Genomic DNA, 27,785 nt, shown 5'->3' with positions numbered 1-27,785 from the left:
AAATAAATAAAAAAAACGAAGACTCAAAAACACTTTGCGTAGGCAATAGAATAAGATATTACCTTCGAATAGGAAATTGCGTCGAACAAAGATGAAATTTCACTCGGGTTTCTGACAGGTTGAATGATGGGGTGAGACGATATCACCGAATCGGGTTCCAGCACGCCGATAAGGACGGTTGTAAACAAGGCCATCTGAAATCGAAACCAAAGCAGGAGAATGTTAAAACACACAAACCTTAGTGACAAATATGTATATGAATGAGTCCAATAAGTTTAGAATTATTGTAAACAGAAGCTTATGTATGCCTTCAATAATTTCCATATGCTTTTACATGTTTATTGAACAAATCACATAAGAAATGCTTTTCCTTTCAATACGAGCGATATTGCAAGCATCTAAAATGCTGCAGCCTTCCAGAAAAGACTGGATAGAAGATCGTGCGTTAAACCTTAGCTTTAAGAGCCTGTCGATCATTTCCTTTTCTTCGAAAAATCTCAGAATATGTACCAAATTCAATGATACAGGCTGTACTCGCGTGGTTGCGTTAATTTATTTTTGTGTGCATAGCAATGTAAATTATGATATTTTTTTCTCTTCCACTCCTGTAACCGCCCTGAGCAGAGTGAACTGTATTGATGAATAAATAAATGTGAACATAGTATGGCACTCAAATAGGAAATAAAGCCCATCACAAGAATACATCTTTACCCAAAACTTGAGAGCTGTACGTACGGATGCGAGCTTTAAGGTTAATTTTAAAGTCAGTCTGATTACTAACGCAACCTTAAAGATACACTGATGCTGCAAGGTTCAATATACACGCAACTAGGGATTAATCTCAACAAACCACTATATGGTAAAAACAGATTTCTGGAAGCTCAAGAGCGACAGACAACGTGCAGTTAAATAGATAAATAATTCAGCCAAACGTTCTCATAAAAACGTCTCGCGAAACCACCCCCACCCCCCCCCCAAAAAAAAAAAAAAAAAAATACAACAACAAATAGCAACAACCACAACCACAACAACAAAAAGCCTCTCCAGAAATTATTCAAAAAAAAAATCTTATACAGCAAGAAAGTTAGGAAATGTCGACTGGACCACTATATGAATACTAGGAAATACATTTCACGTTCTCCTTAAAACCTTTGATTACCTTCTAAGTTTGAGGATGCTACGTCATTTGCCGACTGTTGCAGCAAAACAAAAAGGTCAAAGTGAAGTCTTGCGCTCTTTTTCGTAATTTGTAGCTCCTGGAGAGCGTTGTGTCCTTCCGTTGAATACCCGTCAACAATTAGTATACGTGGTATTTAGGCGCAATTTCTAAACACCGAAATCCCGATGAAAATCTAATTTTTTATACGGTGCGGATGTCTGAGAAAGTATACATACCGACTCCCATTCCGGTTCTGCATGGTTCATTCCCTTGTACTGTATGTAGCTTGCAAACCCTTCGTTGAGCCAAAGGTCGTCCCACCACTGCATCGTGACTAAATTACCAAACCACTGTAAAATAAATATAACATAATCACTTCACTACAAGTCACTAACCAAGCGCCAATGTGGACACTAGTGCAGAATAAAGGCCCTAATTTCGCAAAAGAAAATGAAACAAATTATAATCCTGGACAGTGAAATTAAAACTAGTCAAAGCCAACGCACGAACCCGCGGTGGCTGCACTGCCTGTATGTACGCTGGTATAATCCATTTCATCATGATTATGATTAAAGAGGGAGCTCCAGTCGTTAGTCACTTGCCTTCAATCATGCCTGCAGCACATGGGTGGTTTTACACGGCAGACACATCCGATGCAATGTGTTATTAGAGCGCAGCTCTTAGGCGCCCGTTTCCGGCTTGAGCGGCGTCAACGTCGCTGTCACCGTAACCGCGCGTTGCATTATAGGACGTTTCCCATACAGACATCACACGTAACGTCACATGAGGCGTCACGAGGGTCACTAGGGTCACGAGGGACATCCCGAAGGCCACTCGTGAAGGTCAGGACCTTCACAGTGAAGGTCACGTGAAGGTCACGACATTCACAAGTGACGTCACGAGTGTAACTGGTTAAGAGGAAGGAGGGAGGGGGAGGAGGAGGATGGAGAAGGGGAGGAGAAGGAGGGGAGGGGAGGAGGAGACGAGAAAAAGGGGAGGAGGAGGGTGTACAGAGGAGGAGGGGGCAAACCCTCCTCTCCGTACCCTCGCCTCCTCCTTAAGGGCTGCGCTCTAATTCGGCGTTACAGGGAGTTGTAAACGTCTCGTTTTTTTGCAGCGTCACAGTCAAAATATTTTTTTTTGCGTGTGTGTTAAGCAGGTTGGCGGGCACTATGAGCATAATCCGGTGGCAGTCCTAGCTCTCTGCTTTAAGGTACAGCTCGTGCTGGGGGTAGTTAGTGCTCCCTTGATATTTTTCGCACGGTCAGAACTGTGCTAAATCACAATGAATAAGTTGGTTTATCGACAGCTCGGCCTGGTGACGACATGGGAATACCTCCTATAGGGAGTGATAGGACAGAAAGCTCTGGGCGTTTTTTTTTCCAATGTCCAACATTCACCATGCTCCCGTTGACTTTCGTCGTTCTTTGACAGCGCACGTGCACTCGAAGCCCACAAAACTCCGAAGTGCTATTGAAGGTAGGAAGCTCACGACGAACGCGGCATAGATGAAAGTCCTTCGTTTCGTTCTTTTTCTGTCAGTTACCATAGCAGCGGTGTTCAAAAGCAGACGTTGAGGGCGGTAAGGACCACTCGCCATGTGAGCAATTTCGTGGGCGATGACTCGGCAGACGTTCTGGACGTCGAGGGATGACGAGGTGTCGGTCCCGTAAAGTAGGCGAGCTTCCCGGAATGTGATCAGGCCCCAGTTCTCCATCGCTCCGGATGAGAAGTCGGGAATGGCGATCAAGTCTGGGAAATAATTGGAACACGAGAAGGCTTTTCTTAGGGAACACTCCACAAGGTGTGCAACCAAACGCCAATAAGACCCCGCCACGGAGTGATCGGAAAGTAAGTGACCGGAAAAGAGACCATTAAAGGTACGAGTCATATTCCATACAAAGTTGGTATTTGTTATACCCGCTTCCCCTTCCCTGGAAAGACCGCAGGGTAACCGAACTGCAGATCACCAGTTAGATTATGGCAGGCTTAAAATGCACCTGCTCAAATCTACATTGGAGCAGGCGCATTTAGATAAATGAAAAAGCACTAATTTAAAATTCAGCGATTTCATGACAATAGTGCAACTCAATGTTCCGTCACCAACAAATCTCAAAACGACAGCTGAAAAAGAAAAAAGAGTACACCTTGTTTTTTTGGAGATTCATTTTTTAACATTTGTGCAAAGCACATGTGATGTGCGTCGGCTGTATAGTGTCTTTAATACCTATTAAAGACATCACTGTCCGAAAAAATGTATTGCTTTTCGTGTCCCAGTGTCCAATAATGAAGTAATCAATGCGTTACCAAATGTTGGCTGATATTTCACTGTTTTTTTTAAGAATTTTTTAATACTGGAAGCCTTTATCGTTTAGAAGATATGTGTGCGGATTTTACATCAACGACGATCGATATAGTTTGACGTCACACGCCAGCCAGCTGAAGCTAAGAAATATTCCTTACTCTGAGGTTACCTGATAATACACGTTTATATCTTTTGTGTCTACAAGGGAGCTTCTAATAACAAGGTATTAAGAGACTCCCTCAAGCAAATATACTGGATAATCATGAAATTGATATAATTTGGGTGAAACACGGTGTGTTTTTATTTTGGCTTTTGGAACTGAACTTGTGAGCAAAAGGGAAGTTCCTACCTAGCTTGGGTAATGGGTACTTGATGGCAAAGTACTCCTCGAAGTAAGTGAGAATCTTGAGTGCGGCTCCGAGTGCGTATTCAGTCTTGTCGATTTCGTCTTTTCTCGCAAAAACGCGCACCTGCTCAAAACAGCAAGAACACAGAGACACGGCAATTTGGATTACCAATTAGGCGGCCATTTATGTATTCCGAGAGGACAAAAGATTATCTATGCTACCCAATAAGGAAATTCCATTTACCTGAACACCTCCCGAGCTGTTACCGGAAATATAGGTGAAGTCGCACACGATGACGGCAACCAAGTAGGTTGTCATATTAACCGTCTTCTCAAAATGCGTTATTTGCAGGCCAGTCGTAGTGATTTCCGTTCCCTAACAAAGCACAATAACCCAATGAGTTATAAAGGTCACGTTGATGGTATTGTAATTCGTATTGGGTAATATTTCCAAGGAGAAATGTGACCTTCGTGTTTCGAAGATATTTATCAATATTACATTTTCGCCGTTGAGTCACTGAAAGCGTAAAACACGCACAGCGTGGCTCGACTTCAAGCTCCACGCTTCGTGATTCTTTTTTTTTTTTCGGCGTTCTTACCGGCTAATGCCGCTATCTTATTAAATACGAATCAGTAATAAGTTTCCAAGGATTCGCCACCTATCTGACTTGCTTCAGCAATCAGTGACTCTATCAATTGTAGCTCAGGGCCTCTAAACTCATCGAACACCAAGTTGTGGCCGAAGTTTATGGAGCTCATCGATTGTACTATCAGGATGATGATTTCGCGCTTTTGAAGCCGGCGTCCAATCGGCCCGCTCCTCAAACGTTTTGGCTCCAACTTTGTGTTTGACGAGTTTAGAGCCCCTGCAGTAACTGTTTTTTTTTTTTTTTAAATCGTCATCATGAGAATATTTAAACTTTATCTAAATTGCAAGCAGGCAAGAGGCCCACGGAACGTACAAAAATTGTAACCAAAGCCCGAGTAAAGCGTTTTTGCAAGGGGAGTCAAAGAAGGAATTACTGATGCATCTCTTGCCCACATCCTGCCGCAACATAACTTTGGCAGCAATAAAATAATTCTCTCGGAGCGTTTAGAATCGTCGTCCACAATATGTACTTACAATCACTGGCATGTTGGACAGAGCAATGTAGGCTGGGTCGTGGATCAGTTTTATGCTGAACGTTGCTTTGAATCGAGGTTCGTCGAAACACGGAAATGCCTTTCTGGCATCTGTAGGCTCAAACTGGGTTGTTGCCAAATACCTGATGGCAGGAAGAAATAAAAGGAGTGTAAATGACTGCCCATTGCATCACATATTCGAATTATAATATTTTAGCGTAGTCTACTGGAATGCCAGGTTGTTTCAGGCGGTTAATTTTGCAGGAAACATGTTGTGGGGAAATTATGCCGATGTAAATATCGGGAACAAATGAGACTTAGCACGATTTAAAAGTGAAAAGTACGTCCGCAAGAAGCTGCTTAGAACTGAGTGTTACATGAGTGATGCCGCGAAAGTCAAGGTACTATAGGTGTGCCTGTCTTTATAGTCTAACTTGGAAGTGTTTAATTAAAAAATAACTTGTAAGCGCACAAACTTCATCTTTGGGAAATTTCGAATCGTTCTATGCTATTGAAAAGTAACAGTTTTCTAGAACGACCCACCAAAATAGGAACCACCTCAGCAGTGGAGACCGCATGGCCACTTTACTCTACTTATGACTCGTCAGAAAAAAAAATTCGAATAAAACAACTAAGCGTTGGTGTCTAAGCCAAAATAATTATCCTCTAAAACATTTTAGGGCAACAGTCGCCGGGCCAGTAGATAAACTGTGCAAATAATGCAGAACAGTAGTTTCCGTCTTTTTACAATTACAGGTTTCTTGTACGAACATATTAAAAGCAATTATAAAGACATACCGAGTTTCGTTCTCTGGAGTCTGGTAACTGCTGAGGTAGAGCCCACGCAGGTCTCGGGTCAACGATCCTCTGAACTCGTAGTGCAAACTGTACTTCCCTATGTCGGCAACAGTGTCCAGCTGCATCACATAAAACTCGTTCTCTTCGTAGAAGAACATTTTGGCCAATGGAACCATCGTCTTTGTTACTACAGCCGTCATGAAGGCTGACGTGATGTTGAGGTTCTTGGAGTGCACGCTCACACTAGAGACTGGCTTCAGAAGCTCGATCTCAATGTCTACTTGACCTTGAAACCACTGCTCCTCCAAGAAAGGCTGCAGCTGGAGATCGTAATGGACAGGCACCACGTGCGTTGGAAGCCGGAGATTTTCCCACGGTGCGAACTGGTATTCCTTGATCCACTTTACAATTATCCTTGGAAAGTGAAGCCTCCACCGGATGTTACTTCTCACTGTTTCCAGCGCCTGGAGACGCGCTCGTTTTCCCATTCCTGCTTCGGTGTACTCATCGAAAAACTGCTCCATCTGGAACAAAACAACTCGGGATGTTCAGCTTTAGGAGAATGCACGCGACGTACGCGAAGCTAGATGAACCCTAGAGATATATTTCCAACGTTTTATGATCATGAAGGCACCTTGTTGAATTTTTGTTTTAAAGACAACACCGCATAATGGCAAAAACTACAGGCCTTTATTTTCGCATGCAGCCACACAATGCCACCTTCACCATGCCTGCAACGTCACCGTGTTTGAACCCCGTCTAACGAATTGTCTGACAAGCAGAGTTCTAGATAGCACGGATGGTCATCTAGTTCAGATGGTGTACGGAGAATTCAGACTTCACTTGGCGAGGTTTCAGAAGATAGCCGGCAAAGGGCTCAAACAGGTTTTTAATTATCAGTAGAGCAGGCAAGGATCTTGATATTCGCACCTGACTTACATCTGCAGACAACTTACTGCATTGAAACAGATTCACATTTTCACAGCAATTGTTTCACAAGAAGCCCCTGAAAACATGTGTACCTAATATTTGAAATCTAAAATAAGTTTTGATGTACACATGGCGGCTCAGATGATACCACTATTGCAGGGCACACAAGAGCTGGGGCTCAACATGCACACAACCTGGCCCAGCTATCAGAAAGCACTTCAGCAGTTTCCATGTGGTGTTTACATAGCGCCCCCGTTCTGGACAAGCTGAAAACAAAGTCAACGTTGTTGAGCAGAATACGTGACCCATTTGTATTTACTTACACATTAAGCTGCTCTGTGATTGATCGAGTGCTTGTAACTCGTGATCTTGGAATATTTATTAACTCACCATTGAACTTTAATCACCATGTATCGACTATTTGTAACGTGGAATGAAATATCGGTTTATTGATAGATACTTAGGATTCAATTAATCGTGGTTACTTTTAAAGGCCATTTTGATTTATACCATATAAAATCTATGCAATGGCGATCAGGATAGAATAAGGTAGAAATAAACTTCGCCACTTACTTTTCGGAGCTCAACTTCTGTAGTGAAGTGCTGGCAGATAGAGTATAGAACGTTTCCCAGTTGCTTATCCGTCAACGTGTATCTTCAAGAAGAAAAATGAGGGTTGCTTTTCGATAAAACAAAACAAATATTATACTTCATAATTAGCAAAGATACTCGAAAACGTTTGCATTGACAGGTTGCACGCGTGTGTCTAAATACAAACAACACACGAAACGAAGGAAATAGCAAGACTTGTGGCCATTTTAATGGCGGATGTACCTTTGAACAAGCAGTTCCCAATTGGTCCTCACAAAGTTCCAAGCGCGTTGAAGTCCAAGTTCGTTCGTCGCCAGTTGTTCAATCAGTGTACGAAAATCCTCCTTCTTAACCACAGACTCGTTCAGAGACTGTTGAAGCAATCTGAAAGTTTTCGAAAGGAAAGTTTTTTTGTGTGTGTTTCTTTTATCTGTGACACTCATGCTTAGGTACAGCTACTTAGATGTGCAACCTCAGACTTCGAAGAATTTTTATAGATTATACTTTTCTTAAAATTTTTATTGAAAACTATCCAGGAACCATCAGGCTGTCAGTATATGAGGTGTGCTCACGAGAAGAAATTCTAGTTAACTCTTATACAACTCACGAGAAAGGTCAAATATGGGGGGAATTCGCCGAATAAAACCACAAGATTGGTATCAAGTAGCCCAAACATAACGTGTTATTACGGTGTTAAGGCTACCATATCTCGCATTTGAACTAATGTTTCATGCTTACAAGCTGATGCTACGTGTCGTAAAAGAAACTAACTTCTTCAATGTTATTTTTCTCAGTTTGTGGGTTTGTATTGTGATCATCTTTTTGCACCATCGACTGCCGATAATGAGCGGACACTTACAAGACGCCAACTATAATGCCAACGACGTGCTGATTCAAATTAAGTGATTGCGTCCAAAGTCATGTGGGAGGAGATTCATCTGCAATGTCTATGTTACAATGAAGATGTCAGTCTAGAAATGACTAATATATTTGAGACAACCACCAATGTATATATGCCGCCAAGAAGTTCATGACCTAAATTATTCATTGCTTAAAATCAATTCACGCGCGTGCCTATTTTGGTTATCTATATCTTAACATTGGAGCAAGAAGGAAGCAGTTCTGTTATGGCTTTGTCAACGCAATGGTAGGTGGATTATAGGGGCGTCAAACTATTTTAGTAGAATTGTGGTTTTTTTAACCTGCAGTGATACATTCTTTATGAAGCTGTATAAGTATTAGTTTTGAAACGTTATTAGTGTTGTAAACAATGAGCGCATACCTCTCAATCAATGAAGAATCTCGCACACTTGCAAGCCCTTTTATCAATTTCTTTCGCTCCGCCGGCATTGGCTCTGCGAGGTACCTTTGCAGCATGGCGTCCCATATAGTTTCGTTGCCGATTTCCACCATTCCCCAAACATATACGAGCTGGCGGAGGTTTGGAGAAATTCTGAAAAACATTCACATTAAAAAAAAAGGTATGAAAAGTGCTTTTATGACAAAAAAATTAGAAACTTTTTGTCATGAAGAATTGCGATAGTAAAACGTATCGTTTTATTTAACAAATTTGAGAATACTAACTTATTAACGTGTCTAAAATAGTGGTGTGTGATCCTAAGGCGACCATAATTTTAACCATTTTAACCGCGCTCAAACTAGTCTGCATACAACTCGAGTGTGCCCAAATCATACGTAGCAGTTTTTTTTTTTTTTTTTTTAAATCACTCCAACGAAACTTTTTGTGATTATAAGCAATAAATAAAAATCCGCGAAATACTTACCAACATATATTTAATTCATTTGTACTATTCTAGTGTCTAAACTGCTTTCCTTGGTCGCAGGAGACCCGCCGCAAGAAACCGCAGTTAGGTGGACACAATTTACTTTGACACTACAAAGGCATTTGATTATGTCGACCACCACTTTTGATAAAATTGAAAAAAAAAGGATTATGTCCATTCTTTTGCGTAGGGTTTAAGAGCTATTTCAATAATCACCAAAATCAGGTTAGATTTTGAAACTCTGTGTCCGTGCTATTTGCATCCTTATCTGGCGTGCCACGTGGTTCTAACTAAAAGCCGCTTTTCTTTTTTGGCGTTGTAAACTATATATCGTCATGCATTAGGAACTCAAAAATGCCTATCCAATGACTTAAAACTCTTCCGCAAAGCAGACAATCAGAATGACTGTTTATTGGTACAAAATGACATCGCTCCATTGAGCAATGTTGTTTGCTTAAAGGCACACTGACAGGGTATTCATTTGGTTGTACGTGACATATGAGAGCCCAACTACCCAGAACAGAATTTGCGGCTCGAAGTTCGGCTTATTTCTGCCCGAAAATCGCCGATCGAGAACTGGCCGGTTTGAGACGCGCTCACTCTCTTTTCCTTGGTCACGGTCCGTTATCTAAGGTTTCGACGTGATCACCAAATTTAATCAAAGCCATGGGTCATTGAAGGCACACAGTCAATACTAAAAATAGAAAAAAAAAATATGAAACCTATTTTTTGTGGCTTCCAAAAAGCTGCAATTACGTTGATTGAAAAAAAAAAAAGAAGGTTGCACAAACAACCAGAAGCATTCTGTGCGTTCACTGCATAATTTTCAACATGGCGTCGCTTCGCGTTTCGTGGGACTTGCGGGTGGCAGCGGACGACGGGCGTGGGACCTCTATCTCAGAACTGTCTTTCACTGTACCGGCAAATTCTGTCTTCCTTCGAAAGAGAAATTTTGGACCGATCAAAAGAATTGCTATTCATCCCGCACGAGTACGACACGCCCGGCCAGCAAGCCGATTGCACAATACGTCGCCGAGCCGTCGTCCCTTCTCGTGGCTGAAGACATCGCTCGCTCAAACGTCAAGCACGAAGTGCGTACATTGAGTTGAATACGCACGCGTACAGTTTCTTTACTTGGTGCGAATGTGGCTAATGCGTGCTGCTGCCCGACTTCAAGCCGGGAGTGCATGTACTGGAGGGAAATCTGCAGCAAACGTTCCGACATACAGTCAACCGGCTGCATTACTACGATCGAAAAAGTTCCTTCAGGAGCTCAGTGGATAGACGTCCGCTTCACACGCAGCGGGCACGGGTTCGATCCTTAGTGTGGGCGTACCATTTGTCTTTTTTTCAAACATTTGCGATGTTTACATTTCGTTTTGTTACCATTACCACTGAAAATAAAAACAACTGTTGTGGACAATATGTCGCTGAACTAAATGGTATGGGATTCCATTTTTGACACATCTGCCGCACAATGCCACTTCAGATGTGAGGCAGCTCTTCACGCAACATCTTGGGAGTATTGTTTTCGGAGCCGATCACGGGAATTCCCCACGGGCACTCACTACTAATTGCTAACACTTAAATGCACAAAACAACTCATCTTGCAGTACAGAACAGCGAGCACAACAAACCTAACTGCAAAGGAATCGCACAGCGAACGGATCCCGAACGCATTTCGTCTGCTGCACCCGGAAAAAAAAAAAAAAAATCGCACGGCCGGGTATAGCCACGTGACTTCCGCCACTCACTCTCTCCTCTCCAGATCTCCGTGCGGTGCGGGGGTTTCGGTTTCAGTTTCGAGCACTTGCGTTTTTTGGATTTATTAAAAACAAATGCGTGACTCTGTAGCAAAATATTAATTGGGTAGTATTCCGACACCATATTAAAACACCTGGCAGAGAAAAAAAGAAATTTTGGGGGTGTCAGTGTCTCTTTAAAAGGTTGCAAATGAAACTAAAAGACGCTGGTAAGGTTCGAGAACCTACTTGTCGACTATTGTCTTTTTACGAAAAAAAAAAAGGCAACTACATCACATGTGTGCATGATCTTGGCGTTTTTGTATATTCTGGATTAGATTTTCATCTTAAGTTTTGCGCACTGTTAACCAGGTACTGGTTAACAATTTCGCGGCTTACGAGGAAATTTCGTAATAATGTCATTTAAGCCTGTACTGTGCACTTGTTGGATCGCGCCTTGAATTCTCGCCGGCGGTATGAAACTCTGTGGCGGTATCATACAGTAATTTAATTCGAAATGCTCAAAGTAAGTCTATACCAATTTTGTACGATAGGCACATTGTCCGCCGTTGCTTTTGCGGCTAAAATATTCTACTGCTAGACCTCGGTTTCTTGTCGCTGCATAATAAAAGCGTTGAAATATATATGTATCTCCTGTGCCAAGTTGTACGTGGCTGTCTTGAGTGCTCAAAGTTGTTGACGGCGTTGAACTTTCGTATACCTTTCGGAGTGAACCTCCAGCTACCATGACACATTTTATCCTGCTATGCAAGCTATTTGCCCCATGACACGTCTACAACTTTGTTCGTTGAAGTGGAAATTGTTCTGTAACTTGCTCGTTTTATTACTCCCCAGGGCAGTGCACAGCTGCTCAGGCTACACGGCTGTTGGCAGGAACTCAAAGAAAAGATATATATATATATATATATATATATATATATATATATATATATAAAGGCACAAACATTCATTTTTTAAGGAAAGTAAAAATAAAAAAAACGTGACAAATATTCGTTTGTATTTTGGTAAAAAAAAAATGATAATGCTGCCATCTTTGAAATTCTGGAGCAAGGAAAGTAACTGGAAAAGGCAATCCAACGAAACCTACGTAGCACCACTGATCCAGGCTTTTAGCCTTTTGCCTGCATTTTTCAGGCAAATTGGGTCTCCACTGAAGCACGACAGATCGAGAATAACCTCTCGGGCCCTCCTGAAAAATAATAACAAAAAACAAATGTAATAATCCGTCCGAAGCGCAAGTGTTTTCACAAATTGCGATCATGCGACTTCGGTCAAAAGGCTCGCAACTTGTGCACGTCAAGCTTACTTGGTGAGATGGTCCCCTCTGTCTCTCCACGTAAACTCTTCAAAACCCTCTTCGGCTATGTACCTCAAGTAGCCCTGAAATTGAAGAGTCGCACCTATTTGTAGCATGCTTACACCCCGTAATAAGGAAGGCTCAAAGCGTAAGACTGCGAATTGACAACAAAATATTTAGTGTCCACTGAAATAAAACAAATAGTATTTGGAAGATAACCACAAAAATGGCACTTATTTACGTCATTTTCAACCTAAAAAATCAAACTTTATGAAATGAAAACGAGTAGTGTTAAAATTTGGAAAACAAAACAGAACATGCCTGCATTTATGCATCTTGAAATTGGCGCAATTTTAATGATTCCCGGATTAACGATGGTGTGTATGTTATCCCTGCTGCTTCTCAATCTTCATATGCATTTGCCTCCTACGTCCCTTCTGAACAACCAAATAAAATCCTAGGAGTGTGCATAGATGTTATTAACAAGTCATATCAGGCAAATCAACCCTACCGGTAATTACCAGCATTTGACATTAACTTGCCATAATTAGAATGGGAGGAAACATCGAACGCATGTGACCAACATTATGCCCTACGGTGGACATTATTCGTCTGTAGGTTCTCACAGCACATGCGCTTAATACTGGACCTATCTCCGTCATGCTCTCCAGAGGACGGTGCGAATAATGTAGTAATAACAATATGACAATTAGCAGAAACGTATCCAGCATCGCAAGTGACAGCTTAATAGCAGAATGCGGACAGCAGGCGACTCACTTGGAACAGATCCCTCTCCGGGTAGTCACGCATACACATGGCGATATGCCTCAGCACCTTCGAGGCGGCCGTTAGGGGAATGAAGTGGCGCTCCCTGCGCAAGTACCTCGTGAGGTCCATAGCAGCAGGGTAGGGTGTGACGCCGGCCCGTGCCAACAAGAAGGTTTCAAGGATCAGCTCGGCGCGATCAGACGCTGACAGTTCCTTTGGAAGAGAACAGAGGCATTGCTTTTCCAGGCGTTAGGCGAGACAGCTGGTAGGCAGGAGAAGAAAGTAGGGTCTTCTGTTCACGTCGTCATGGTGTCTAGATCTCTAAAGCCACTAGATAAAAGGCGAACCTTGTGCTTCTTATAAGTACCGACATTGTTTGAAACGCCGACTGTTTGACAATGACGTTTTATGGGAAGCGAATGGCTGCAAACAGCAGCAAATGAATTGAAAGACGCCAATTTGTTTCCGCAGTGTGTGCTTCGCCGTGCGTGATGATTGTCGTTATTTGAAGCCGGAGTTCCACTAAAGCGACAAAGAAAAACAACCAACACCGACACGACCTGAGCACGTGCAGCCTGCATGCGAAGATACCTTCGACAGGCCTGCAGCCTCCGTGCTCGTGAAGTAAACAGGAGTGATTGCAATCCTGGCAAAAATATCTTCACGTGCATCCTGCCCGTGCTTGGGGCATATCAGTGTCGGTAGTTTTTGCAGATAGTTTTTATTTGTCGCACTATTGGGACTCGGTTATAAAAAAATGAAAGCCATTTACAATTCCCTGTAACGCCGGTTAGAGCGCAGCTCTTGAGGAGGAGGATGGAAGCGTACTGAGAGATAGGTGACTCCTTGAGGTCACGTGACCTCAGGCGGGTCACGGGACCTTAGGGGGTCACGTGACCTCATGGAGTCATGTGACCTCAGGTGGTCACGTGACCTCAGGGGGTCACGTGGACTCAGGGAATCACGTGACCTCAGGGGGTCACGCGACCACGTGACTTTAGGGGTCACGTGACCTTGGGGATGGGTCACGTGACCTGGGGCGACGTGACCTCCGAGCGTCACGTGACATGAAAGGGTCACGTGACCTTAGGGGGTCACGTGACCTCAGGGGTCACGCGACATAAGGGGGTCGCGTGACCTAAGGGGATCACGTGACATAAGGGGGTTACCCTCATGAACTTCGTGAGAGTAACCCTCGTGACCCTCGTGAGGGTAACCATCCGGACCCTCGTGAGGGCAACCCTCGTGACCCTCGTGAGGGTAACCATCATGACCCTCGTGAGGGTAACCCTCGTGAGGGTACCCCTAGTAACCCTTGTGAGGGTAGCTCTCATGACCCTCGCGAGGGTAACTCTCGTGACCCTCGTTAGGGTAACTCTCATAACCCTCGTAAGGGTAACTCTTAAAACCCTCGGAGTGTAACCCTCGTGAGAGTAACCCTCGTAACCCTCGTGAGGGTTACGAGGGTTGCTCTCACGAGGGTTACCTGACGAGGATCACGAGGGTTACCCTCGTAACCCTCGTGAGAGTAACCCTGGTAACCCTTGTGAGGGTAACTAACCCTCGTAACCCTGGTGAGGGTTACTAGGGTTACCTGGGTTACTTTCACGAGGGTTAGGAGGGTAACCCTCGCGATTCTCGTGAAGGTAACACTCGTGAGAGTAACCCTCGTAACCCTCGTAAGCCTCACGAGGGTTGCGAGGGTTACGCGCGGTTACGCCGACGGTTACGCGCGGTTACGCCGCTCAAGCCGGAAACGGGCGCCTAAGAGCTGCGCTCTAAAATGAAAGCCGTTTACAACTCCCTGTAACGCCAGATTAGGGCGCAGCTCTTGAGGAGGATGATGGAAGGGTACTGAGGGATAGGATCAGGTGACTCCCTGAGGTCACGTGACCTCAGGGGGGGTGACATGACATCAGGGGGTCATGTGACCTCAGGGGGTCACGTGACCTCGGGGGGTGACGTGACCTTAGAGGGGTGAAGTGACCTCAGGGGTTGACGTGATCTCAGGGGGGGGGGGGGGGGGGGGGGAGGGTCACGTGACCTCACGGTACGCCGACGGCGACGCCGCTCAAGCCGGAAACGGGCGCCTAATGGTACGTTTACACATGAGAAGAAATCCGCTGCCGCGGGAGCGGATCCGCTCCCGGCGGCGGCGGTGACGAGAGGGTTGCGTTTACATCTATTTCCTTCGAGCAGTGGCGGCAGCGCCGGCTGCGGCAGCGGTTCCCGTAACGTCTCGTCAGATATGACGAGAAGGCGCGAGAGTTCCCGCCTCGGCTCTCTCTCTCCCGGAAGAACGCGTACTCGTGACGTAGGCAGCGTCGCGCCGCGCAAGAATGCCACTTCCGGTCAGCGAAACGCCTCGTTCGGCGGCAGAAATAGATCCCGGACCTAAACGGCTCGCCGCCGAGTTTTCCGCCCAGCGTTTCGCCCCAGCGGCAAAAGCTGGGCGGATTCGCTAGCGGATCCGCAAGTGTAAACGTACCATAAGAGCTGCGCTCTAGAAAACAAAGAGTGGCGAAGCCCGACCAGTGTGCTCGAGGAGAAGTTTACAGACGATTGCAAGCAAGGCCACTGGCCGCCGCCAAGTCTCTACTCGTACGAACAAGACCCGTGCAGTTTCAAGCTGGCCAAAGTTAGGATCACGCGCAAGCTGCGTGTGCTTGCACTCATGGGGCAACAATCAGGGGCGCCATGCTTGCAATTGTCTATAGGGGAAGAAATAGCGAATTGCAACGAAGAAATTACCCTTCTTTCAGGAGTCTGAAATGTGTTTTGTTTTAAATAAGCAAGGCTCACCTCATGATTGTCAGACAAGGTTTCAGCAAAAAGTTTCAGATCGTCCAAGTCGTAGTTCACCAAGTAGTAGCCTTTGAATTCCGAATTAAACTTAACCCAGGAATCCTGCGTTTCAAGGGGAATCTTCACAATGTCTGTTTAGAAAATAAACGTGACACGTGCGAAATTCAATACGCGAGTAGGCAATGCTCGAACTCTCATGCATCTTCATAAAGCATGAGATACGACCCCCGCCACATTTTAAGTCCAACTACCAACGTAACTACTTGAAGTAGCTCACCTGTGTTGTTTGTTCTGAGCCAATGTAGACCCACACGCTTTTCAGACGTTTTGAAGCTCAGGGGAATTTCCCAGATGTACCTAAACACGAAGAGATAAACCAGACAAGGCAGGCAAGTCGGCTGGATACTAGACTCCATCGAGCGAATATGCAGCGCAAAAGCGGCGAATTCGGCTTAAGCATTCTGTTGAACAACAGTTGCTGCTCCGCACGCAAAGCAAACTTGCTGCGCTGGGCAGCGCTGGGCAGAATTCGTTGGTTGGTCGCAGGATAGTCGCGCCATAAGATTCAACTTAATACAGCTTTTTTTTTTCTTTTTACAGCTGAGTTGTTAAGGGTTAGTTTCCCCAGTTTCGTGTCCGCGGGCAGAAACATCTCGACACAACCCTTTGGACAGCTACCGCCATCTATGAGCGAGGGCGGCAACCGGCTTGCCAGATGTCATGTTGCCGCCGTCACTCATAGATGGCGGCACATAGTACAGCTCCGCACTCTTCCTTCTTCACCAAGGTAAAAAGGTTGAAAAAAAAATTTTTTTTCACTTCTACCTGTGAAATTAAGTCACTGATAATTGCAGAGAAAAACAGGTACCTGAAGGGCGAATCATTTGTGAGATTGGTAGCATCGTCGGGGTTTAACAAAAACCTCTGCTGCGACACCTGGTACAAGCTGGAGTTGCCTGGCGCTTTCCTTACAGAAACGTAAGGAAATCCCATTTGCCTTGTCCATGTGTTCATTATTGTAGTGATGTGCTGATGCTGAAATTGCAGAAACATAATGTTAATTTTTAATACAATCTTTGTTTTGCGCGTTTAGTTGTTTGAGATAACTTTTATCTGGTAATACCAAATGTATTCGTGCATTCCACACTCGAAATGCGAGCATTTATACCTGTTTCAATGGGAACTGTTGCTTCTGTTTTGTACTTTTCACAGCTAATGTGAAACTGCATTGTTTAATTTTTTTAGAACACGTTTTTGGGGTGATACTGCTCCAAATAAGGATTTATTTTAAGGGAGAAAAATTGCCTTACCTTAGTAGATACATTTTCCAGAGATTTCCATAGATCCAGTGTTACTGCGTTGCTGCGCTTGCGGTTCTTTAAATAATTCTGAGTCGAAAAAAAAATGAAATTAGACAGGCGTGTTAGAATGGCAGCATGCAGTTGGAGTATCAAAAGCGAAGACTGTCATACCTGGATACCTCGGTTGAAATCTCGTGTTCCCATGAAAGACTCCAGCATCCTGATGACCGCCGAACCCTAAAAAGTATATGCAAAACGTAAAAAAAAAGAAGCCTAAATTCTTTGTTTGTGCATTATGATCACAAAAAAACATCCAAATCCCACTTGCATTTTACTCACGCGCACATTACTCAACATAAAACCGACAAGTAGGAAAAAAAGGCGGGATGAAGCAATACAGATGTCAGATTAACAAACAGAAGCTAGGAATCACAGAAATTTTCTATTTATTTGCCTCCGCGAGCTATGCGGGGTTCCTCAAGCTCTCAATCAGAATGAGGGTTAACAGAACAACAACACAGGATATAGTCTTTTTTGTTATATAATCATCCTTTATCCTAAAACATCGGACGGTTTGCGCGGAACAACCAAACACATAAAATGAGCACCTTCGTTGCTTGTGTAGGCTGCATTAGAGGCCACATATGTACGACACAAATAAAGTTCAAAACTTTTCTAACAGATATGGCACCTTTGGTTTTGAGTTTTTGAAGGTTCTCACTCAACTGAATACAATAACAAACGGGCGTGCACGTTAGAAGTAAATAACATAATATTCATAAAATCTCTGTCTTACCTTGTTATACGAAATCACGTCAAAAATATCAAAGATTTCGTTTGGATTGCTGACAGGCATAACAATTGAGTGGGAACTTAAAACAGCATCTTTTTCCAAAACTCCTGAAATCAGTTTTAACAGGAATTGGCTATCCTGCAAAAGATAGAGAATCACTCTGTCGGTAAGAATGATTAACTATATACGCCACGCTTCTTAATGATCCACAACATGCAAACAATGTTATATTATTACAAGTTTCAAACAGTAATATCAGAATGCGCAGCTTACCGCATCCCAAGATGGTTCAATGAGCTCGATTCCTTTATAGGAATTATACGTCGCAAATCCTTCATTCAGCCACAAGTCATCCCACCACTTCATGGTAACTAGGTTGCCAAACCACTGAAAAAAGGCACCAAACAACAAAGAAGTGTTGAGGCTTATCGTGACGCAGCATCATAGTGAGGCGTATCCACTGAGAAGTAGCGGAAAAGACGCTATATGTTTAACAGGACGTGTTCTACACTTCAAATTGCTTCGCCCTCACTGCGGCTCAAATGCTGTCAACCCAGTCATAACTTCGCATAAATGATGGTATAATGTATGAATAACGGTGATCAAAAAATTTGACAATGCGTAGTTAGCTATTTGAAATTGTCGAAATGTGTGGAAGACACTCTATTCATGCTAGATACCATCGGCAGAACGTTTATTTTAAGTTTATTCTCTCTTTCGCAAACTTCTACTGTAAATTGAATGCTCCGGATGATTCTTTAAAATGATAGGGCATGTATAGTTCTACTCTGTGATACTCGGGTTGATGGTGACAATGCTGAACTTCCTGCAAGTTTCTGAAGCCGACTCACCATGTGCGCGAGTTCATGCGAGACTATTTCAGCGATGTTATGGTGATCGGACACGGAAGTTGTATTGGGGTTGTAGAGCAACATGAATTCGCTGTAAGTGACTAGACCCCAATTCTCCATGGCAGCTGCTTGTGGATCAGGAATTGCGATGTTGTCTAAAACGGCAGTGGTGAAAAGAAAAAAAGTGATTTTGAGTACTTGACAGAAGCAAATTCGGTTTGCAACGTTTGTATTTTGAAACTAAGCTTACCTATCTTTGGTAATGGAAATTGGATTGCGAACTGCTGCTCAAACAGTTCTAGCACTTGGATGATTGATGAGAGTGCGTACTTAGCATGCGGCAACATCTCTTCGCGTGCATAAACGCGCACCTGTTGAAGAAACATCCAGGTACATTGTAAAAGTCACACACAATATACTCCAAAAGATTCATCCGTCTGAGTGTTGTACACGTTCCTCAAAAGAAGGAACAGGAGCTCGTTCCTCCGTCTTTCTGCTTTTGGAACGCGTTCCCGTTACAAGTTCCGTCTGTGAGAAAGGAACTTGTTTCCTTTACAGTTTTCAACAACGTATGCGGATCGCAAGTTCGGCTGCTTCTTGTCCAAAGGCTGCGATGATGTCAGAACGCGGAGCTCTTTTTGGCTGATTGAAAAAAGAAATGTAGTCGGTAGACCACAAGGCACCTATCATTGAAGTCTACGCACTATCGTTTGAATCAAAGCCAATCAGAGCTCGGCGTCGTTTTGACGTCACCGCAACTGCTGCGCAAAAAGCAGACGACTTGCTCTCCGCTTTGTTATTTATACGTTACATTTGCATTGTACTAACGACCCTATTTAGTTATTTGAAACATCCTTTTATTATATTTTTCATAAAATGGCAACGTACGAATTTGAATGCCGTGATGGAAAGCCACCTGGAAGTCTAATGATGCCCTCCCACGAGGAGGTTCGATGATGCCCTCCCAAGAATGCGCGTCCTCGCCGCGTCTACCGGGCGCGAGTTAGTCCCAGGTCTTGCACCGATGTTACACGACACGCTTATCTGTTTAGCCGAAACAGATGCACCCACTTCCTACATGTCTTGTTCCCGCTTATGTTTACGGTGGAGAGGAAGTGGAAAAGAGGGCTTCTGGAAGGTCGGTCTTGAAGGCTACCAGTCATTCTTCGTGAAGGTTGAATTCGTTGTTCAGTTTGAAGGTGGGGGAGAAGGGCAAAAAGAGTAAATCTATTTTTTTTTAATTACCAATTTTCGAGATAAAACGGGGCGTTCGATGTCTGGTAACTTGTCCTTTAGTTGTAACTGTAGGTATATTTGTGGAAGCTCATTGATGGCTGTAGTCGGCCTTAGATATCTGAGTGTATGACGATTCGTGGAAGTAAAGAAAGTAGCTGAGTTTGAGGCGTACCTTTTTCTGTGTTCCTTTGACTAAAAGATTAGTTTTTAGTACCACAGTCTGGGGCACTGAAAACAGGATTAATATCCACCAGCTTTCCTGCACCCGACCGATACCGAGCAAGGACCCCACAAAATAAAACATAGAATAAGTAACAAAAAGGTTATCGAGATCTGCTCTTCGCAAAAATATTGTTTTTATGTCTTTGTCAAGTTTCCCCCCTAAAAATATAACAAACAATTACATCAGTAGACAAAAAAAAAAAAAAAAAGAACGCCCTTTTTTTTGTTTTTATCAAAATGTAACGAGTTCCCGTTCCAGTTTCACTAAGGCAGAATGGAACCGGGGCGTTCCTCTGTTCCTTTTAAAAGGAACGCGTTCCAGGAACGCCGTTTCTTGTAATGCCGTTCCGTACAACACAGATCCTTATGTATGAAGTTATCGGAATACCATCGGAAAACCAGCTCCCGCCATTGTAAAAATGGTAACTGACCATGAAATTGAATTGAATTGAATTGAACACTACGCATAAAAGGAATATAGGAGTAGTTTATAAAAAAAATGTTAAAAATGCGGATTCCAAATGCTGAATAATGAATTCATTTTTGGTTATTTCAGGTAACCTTGACATTTTATATAGCAAAAATAGCCATTTCATAAAGACATTTTGAAGTAAATAAATATTATTGCGTGGGGTATTGCTGCTCTTCAGTATAAGCTGAGACAGAATTTAACATATAGTACACATATTAAACCTAAAATGTTGACTGCGCAGATTAAAAAGAAGGACGAAATATCATAGGTTACCACGCTGGTTTGCTTAGCGTTCAAAGGCATAGAAAACAAGTATTCGTTGCCTGAACAAAAATCACAGAGCAGGAGTATTTCAAATGATACAATTTACAGGTAGTTGCAAATAATGATTTCTGGAACCCAAGTACCGTGTAATATGCGCGTGTTTGCCGTGTATAGCAAACACCATCAATTGAGCCCAAAACAACGGCGGATGCAACGTGCGACACCGTAGAGCCGGGCGGCCGGGCGGCGAGCCATGGAGAAGCACGGGACGCCTGGAAGCAACAGACTGGGCGCGGTCGCAGACCCTAAAAGACGCTTCTCGGAACACCAACCGATTATAACCTAATCAGTTAAATATTAACCGGCAGATAGCAACAAGTTGTTAGTGGAAAACAATATATATGAATACAAATGAGAAGGTCCTACCGGAGTTCCATTCGAAGTGACTCCGGAGAGATAATCGAAGTCGCAAACCACGACCGCAACTAAGTAAGTGGTCATTTTGTGAGATTCCTGAAACTTGGTTGCCACTCTTGTGTCGTCTAGCTCCCGAGTCTGAAAAAAACGAGACGCATAATTGAATTGCACACGTGACGTCACCATGCAGCGTGCAAAACTGTTTCTGAAATGTAATTTCATATTGCATTTTACTTCATCTTTTTAGATGAGCACGTTCAGACTCACCTCTTTCACAGGCATATTAGATATGGCTTTCATATCAGGTGCGTGGACCACTGTTATGGTGAAGTTAGCCTTGAAGCTTGGCTCGTCGAAGCATGGGAAAGCCATGCGAGCGAAAGTTGGTTGGAATTGTGAAGTCACCATATACCTGAAAATAGGATTCGGCGAGAGTAAGTGAAGTTTTACGTTCTACAAATTACAACTTACAATTGATTCTTCCAGTAGCGATGTTTTTAAAAAAAACTAGAAAGCTCAAAGTCGAATACTGAATTAAAAATATGAAAGGGTAACTCTCGTCAGTGACCTAATTGGGTACAATTATTTGTGTGAATGTAATTAGCCAAGAATGTGAATGTAATTAGCCAAGAACCAACTGTAGGTGAAAATATCGGACAGCTGCAAACATTGGCGGGCAGATATTAACTCCTGGATGTTTCTCGACCTGACGTACAGAGTAATGTTTTATCTTTCTTTGTCACAGTACTTTTTGGCTCATTTTAACAACTTCCTAAATTATGTTCTATTTACAATCACGTTATTTTGTTTTCAGATACATGTTACCCCCTTCAAGTGCAATTAAGGAAGTGTACACAATTTGCACGAGGTCAATTCCCTCATGTCAGGAAGCCGTTAACTCACTTGGTACTCTGCGTCTTGGTATCCCAGTAAGAAGTCTTGAAGATACCTCGCAGATAATTCAGCATCGACGAACTGAACTCAAACTCCAGAACGTAAACGCCCGGAGCCAAGACGTCTTTGGACTGCACAACCCAGAAATCGTTCTCGGCGTACAGAAAAGGCTCCTCGTCCATGGAAACATCTTCAAAGTTTCCGCGTTTCAGACGCTTCACTTTGGTCATGGAGACGTTGATGTTTTTGATGTGTACCATAAGGACGTTGGTCGCTTTTGCAACTGCGATGCGAATCGAGCTCGAGCCGTGGACCAAGTCCTCGGCTAGTACGGGTTCAAGCCTGATGTCGTAGCTGATTGGGATCACGTGACGAGGAAGCCGTATGCTTTCCCACGGCTCCGGTATGATGTTGGTGGTCAGCCAGCGGGCCACTTTCGGCTCGTGGAGCATGATCCAGGCAATGTTGTTGCGCACGTTCTCGAGGGCTTGTTCCCGCGCTCGCTTGCCCGCTCCGGCGTTTGGGTTTTTCAGGAAGAAGGCCTGCATCTGGCAAAGTAAATAGGGATCCAAACATCTTTGAATCAACACGAGACTATAAACAACTAAACAATAAAGAGGCCTTTCAGTTAAAAAAAAAGTATTACAATCTTGCGTTGAATTTAGCAGCATTATTGAATAACAAAAATTAAAAGAAATGTACTAATTAAAAAAAATGTGTTTTTTTACGTATACCCATTAACCAGCAGTGTTCTACAAATTTAAAGAGTCCGTGCAATATTATTGGATAAGAATGTTTCGCACTTTATACAATCTTACTGGCATTAAGGACCCAAGTATACGCGCACGCAACGTCACTGACGAAAAAGCTTCTTTGTCGCCGCGGTATTTCAAGTATAAAAGCGGACGCTTTCTTTTGGTTTCTCCTTTGCAAAACTCGATGACGAAGTGTTGGGAATCGCACTGTTGGCGTTGTCAACAATAATAATCTCCAAGATTTCGTCATCACGCTTTGCGGTGCCACCGTTGACGGTAATTAAATTCGATTTATAGAGAGGACACGACCACTTCGTAAGCATTCGATTTTGGCTCCTGACAGTCAATGCGTCGACATTAATTCGTGTAGCGACTCGTGTACAATCCTAGCAATGAGGGAATAGCCGAACATAAAGAATGCGTGGAAGTGAGCGGGTGCCCTCCAAAAACTCTCGCAAATCTTGGGTTACACCTATACTTCTCACAATGATTCGCACGAAAAACAACTTAGATGGTCAGTTTTTGAAATCTACGGAAACCTCGAAACTTGAGATTTTTAAGAATTATGGAAACAAACTAACAAGCATGCTGCGACAAGCGAAAAAAGATTATTACATTAATATGTTTAATATCGATGATATACGTCAAAGTGACGTGATATGGCAAAAACTCAAAACATTGCTTAACTACAAACCACAGGTTTTTATGCCAGTTGAAATTAACATAGATGGTTGTATAATGTCGGGGACGGATATGGTGAATGCTTTTAATAACTATTTTGTAAATCATAATACATCTCCTGTTTCTACTACTACTGTAAATAATGCACTTCAGTGCATGCCTTCACCCTTGCCTAATTCTATATTTCTTTTTCCTACTGATGTATCCGAAGTCTATAATATATTTATGAGCCTCAACAATAGCAGAAGTATTGATGCATACAATATGCAAATAAAACCAGCAAAGTATGTTCTAGATATCCTAGCACCATACCTAACTTATATATTCAATCTTGCACTTGAGTCCGGTGAGTTTCCTATCAAAATGCAGATTGCCAGAGTTAATGTACCACATAAAGGTGGTGATTTGAATAATATTAACAATTTTAGACCAATTTCCATCCTTCCAGTATTTTCTAAGCCATTTGAAAAAATAGTTTCAAATTGAATTGTCTCTCATCTTGAGAAATACCTTTTAATTACAAATTCTCAATATGGTTTCCGTAAAAGTTATTCCACTGAGTTAGCATTATTAAAACAAAAAGAAATAATATTACGAGCATTAGATAATCACTTATTAACAGTCGGTATATATTTAGATTTCTCTAAGGCCTTCGACACAATAAATCACAATGTCCTCATAGCAAAATTAGAATACTATGGCATTCGTGGGAATACATTAAGTTTGTTACAATCCTACTTACGGAATCGTACCCAGTTCGTGTCTATATTTAACTTTAAATCAGATATTTCAAAATAACAAATGGTGTACCCCAAGGCAGCATTTTAGGCCCCCTACTTTTTATTCTTTATATTAACGATATTGTGAATGCAAATTGTGATCTTAAAGGAGCTGTGCAACGATATTCAACTGGAATGTTTTTCTCTCTACACGAGCTGACTGGCACACCTGGGACTCAAGGACACTCACACGCAACGCCATTGGCCAAGAAAGTCCTTTGTTGCGGCGTAATTTCAAGGACAAAAGCGATCATTTTCATTCAATCTCTCCTTTGCAAAATTTGATGACGTAACTCGGGGATCGCAGTACACCCAAGTGACGATATTTGAATGCGGTTCATAGATTGGACCCGAGCATTGCGTGGGCACTCGACTTGGGCTCGTGACAATTGCTAGCTCGAGAAGCATTCGGATTGTGACCCGTGTCCAATCGCTGCAACGACGACAATAGCCGAGCCATAACAATGTCTGGAACTCGGCGCGTGTCCTGCGCTTTGCCAACCCCAGCGCGTGGCTATGATCGACACTGGCGGCATATAATCGGCTCCAGATCACGTGGCCGCTTGTTCTGGCTGCGAGTTGAGGAAGTGAACGCTGCTCGTTTTTCTTACATTTTTCTCTGGGACTTCTATTGCGTGGGGTGAAAAACGAATGCGTGTTTCATAGGTCATTAACGTTAGGGATCCGTCTTAAGCGGTATTTGTGCACAGTACAAAAATTGTTGCATCGCTCCTTTAAAGCTGAGTTCACTATATATGCTGATGACACTAGCATCTTCTTTTCCGATAAAGATATCTGTACTCTAGTAACTAAATGTAATACCGTTCTTAATCATGTAGAAAAATGGACAAAAAATAATCACCTTAAGTTAAATTCGCAAAAAACCAAAGCCATTTTATTTAAAAGTCAACATGCTACAGTTATAATCCCAAACCCACTGATTTTGAACAATGAAGAAATTGAATTTGTCGACACTATTAAGACTTTGGGTGTTTGGTTTACAAATAGTATGTCTTGGAATAAACATGTTGATAATCTTTCGTCTAAATTGTCAAAAACAGTGGGGTTGCTAACAAAGTTTAAATCGTTGCTACCTCGTTGTGTTAAGCTCCAACTCTACAATGCTTTGGTATATTCCCAACTTAATTATTGTCATCTAGTTTGGGGAAATACAACAAAAACAAACATAAATAAACTACATATTTTGCAAAAGAAAGCTGTGCGTGCTATTGCCAATGTTGCATACTATGATCATACTGAACACTTGTTCTCATTGTTTAATATGAAACCAAGTTCAAATATTTACAGGTCCCGACTTCTTTTGGCGTACAAGAAGTCTACGCAGTTTAAAAATAAAGTTTTTGAGGAATTATGTAACCTAGTCCTTTTCACTTCCTCATATCAACTCCGCCCTAAAGAAAAATGGTTTGTTTCGCCATCACATACATTATATTATAACCACACGCTAAATTACCAATTAACTACTTTATTAAATTAATTATTTTTAAAAGGTGTTGATATTCATGCAATGACGCTGACAGAGGTACGAGCACTATTTTAGGGTTGTTTTCTTAGGTACGGCTAAGGCATACGGATCACTGTACCATTGTATACCCCAATGAATGTATTAATTTTATCGTTTCTCTTGTTTTTGTTTGATCTATGGCCTGTACATTTAAAATAGTGTTCTTTCTCTCAATGTAGCTCTTTTGTTCGTTTTTGAAATTGCTTAGGAATCGCCTGCCGTAAAGGGGGCCAGGACCACTGTCGAGCTGCTGCAGCAGCTTTTTGTCTTGGTCCCCCGTTTCAGTGATGAAACAAAATAAAGATTTATTATTATTATATAAACAGCTCCAGATCATGTGGCCGCTTGTTCTGGCTACGAGTTCAGGAGTGGAAGCTGTTTGTTTTTTTACGAATAGTTTCCGCGATTGCCATTGCAAGAGAAGAAAACCCCTAAAAAATGAAGGCGTATTTTATGGTTTATAATTCTAAGTGGTATTTACTGAAAGTACGAGAATCGTTGCATCGTCCCTTCAAATTGCCTTACTATCATAGTCTTAAATTAAGTGTAGTCAAAGTTTGCAAAAAAAAAAGGTACCTGCAAGCGCTGAAGCCAGCTCCTTAATTCTACATTTACTTTTGTGCCAAACTAATTGTCGATTTGTTTATGTATCATGGTGTAACATCTAATTAAAGTATTAATCAATCTAAACGCTGATGAATCTTTGTTATCTCAAAATTACTATATATATTGATGTTTCAACACACACTGGAAGTTAACTTCAGTTAACTCTCTGAATACTTAGTGAAGAGGTGGGGGGAACACTTCTACGCTTCACTTTAATTCAGGTCTTGACTTTTCTCCTGGACCCGCTTGAGAGACAATCACTTAAAGTGATAATGTTAATTCCAATACTAGCTAGCAAGGAGGTAGCGTGGTCAAGCATATTTATTTGCATCTTTAACAACATACGTTATTGCACACGTTAAAAAAAAACTCGCGGTTTGTCAAGTGGGGTTTAAGAAGTTTTTATTTATACGTATATACCAAATAAAAAAGGCAGTTCAAAATGACTTTACAAGCATAGTACTCATAAAATAGCGGAAATGACGAATATCAGCTGATATAAACAGAACGTCTGGTCTACTTCTTGTAATTGGCTTGGCCTTTGGGGAATTTCCGTTTCGTAAATGTACCCCAAGCACCTCATCAGACCACAATGGTTATAATATTTGCAGTGATAAGTCATGTTAGACGGCAACACCCACTTTTGGTGTAATCGAATAAAACAAAACTGAATACAAATCTATGAGACTGTTCGAAGCATGCCAGCAATGTATAACTACACAAAATTTACTTTTTTTTTACTTTACAGTTATCACTAGTGTTCTGCAATAGTACTCCGTTAACCGCTAAGCGAACAAGGTGGTGGAAGCTACGTGATCGTTGGACCAATCAGCAGTCGGACTTGTACCATGCTCCCTGTGAATAATCGGGCGCAGATTACGGGGTTAAGCCAGGCGATCGATTAGTCGTCAAGCACGTTGCTTCCACAGCAATGTCAGTCCAGCGGTGCATGTAGTGTGCATTCACTACACTATGATCCGTGACCTAATATTAACGCTTTAGTTGGACTAACATTCTTACTCTTGACTAACAAGGACCACTTCTCTGTTTTGACTTAATAAGCAAAGTCAAGCTGTCTTTAACAGCTTGATTTCCTAGCCTCCACCACCATTGTACTTTGTCGCTGCTGTCGGAAATAAATCTACTAAAAATGTTAATATACAAATTGACTATTGAGAGAAAATTATAATAACGGACGAAAATATTGCTGCGAATGACGAGGCCCAGTAATGCTAGCCCCGAAATGACATGTATGCTGGATTTTGGGTTTTAAAATTGTGCCACTTCAAAAATGACAGTATGTCTATTTTCCCACAAAGCA

The 27,785-nt window shown here is 42.5% G+C and overlaps 1 protein-coding gene across 1 annotated transcript in view; it reads right to left on the bottom strand.

Moving 5' to 3' along the window:
• Positions 1–27,785, bottom strand: part of LOC120841356 — a 160,973-nt gene that overhangs the window by 21,599 nt on the left and 111,589 nt on the right. The window contains exons 19-43 of the mRNA XM_040212234.2: positions 22,128–22,666; positions 21,492–21,636; positions 21,234–21,362; positions 18,864–18,984; positions 18,614–18,768; positions 18,036–18,149; positions 17,766–17,900; positions 17,141–17,206; positions 16,979–17,056; positions 16,537–16,703; positions 15,946–16,025; positions 15,666–15,799; positions 12,873–13,076; positions 12,105–12,178; positions 11,886–11,987; positions 8,534–8,704; positions 7,495–7,635; positions 7,234–7,315; positions 5,731–6,254; positions 4,934–5,075; positions 4,055–4,186; positions 3,814–3,934; positions 2,757–2,911; positions 1,396–1,509; positions 63–194 (exon numbers count right to left, since the gene is read on the bottom strand). Coding sequence (XP_040068168.2) covers positions 63–194; positions 1,396–1,509; positions 2,757–2,911; positions 3,814–3,934; positions 4,055–4,186; positions 4,934–5,075; positions 5,731–6,254; positions 7,234–7,315; positions 7,495–7,635; positions 8,534–8,704; positions 11,886–11,987; positions 12,105–12,178; positions 12,873–13,076; positions 15,666–15,799; positions 15,946–16,025; positions 16,537–16,703; positions 16,979–17,056; positions 17,141–17,206; positions 17,766–17,900; positions 18,036–18,149; positions 18,614–18,768; positions 18,864–18,984; positions 21,234–21,362; positions 21,492–21,636; positions 22,128–22,666 — 3,957 coding nt within the window. The remainder of the gene's footprint in view (positions 1–62; positions 195–1,395; positions 1,510–2,756; positions 2,912–3,813; positions 3,935–4,054; positions 4,187–4,933; positions 5,076–5,730; positions 6,255–7,233; positions 7,316–7,494; positions 7,636–8,533; positions 8,705–11,885; positions 11,988–12,104; positions 12,179–12,872; positions 13,077–15,665; positions 15,800–15,945; positions 16,026–16,536; positions 16,704–16,978; positions 17,057–17,140; positions 17,207–17,765; positions 17,901–18,035; positions 18,150–18,613; positions 18,769–18,863; positions 18,985–21,233; positions 21,363–21,491; positions 21,637–22,127; positions 22,667–27,785) is intronic.

Source organism: Ixodes scapularis, unplaced genomic scaffold, assembly GCF_016920785.2.
Source record: "Ixodes scapularis isolate PalLabHiFi unplaced genomic scaffold, ASM1692078v2 PGA_scaffold3__209_contigs__length_174095766, whole genome shotgun sequence".
NCBI lineage: Eukaryota > Metazoa > Arthropoda > Arachnida > Ixodida > Ixodidae > Ixodes > Ixodes scapularis.
This window is presented reverse-complemented; position numbering and strand designations above follow the sequence as displayed.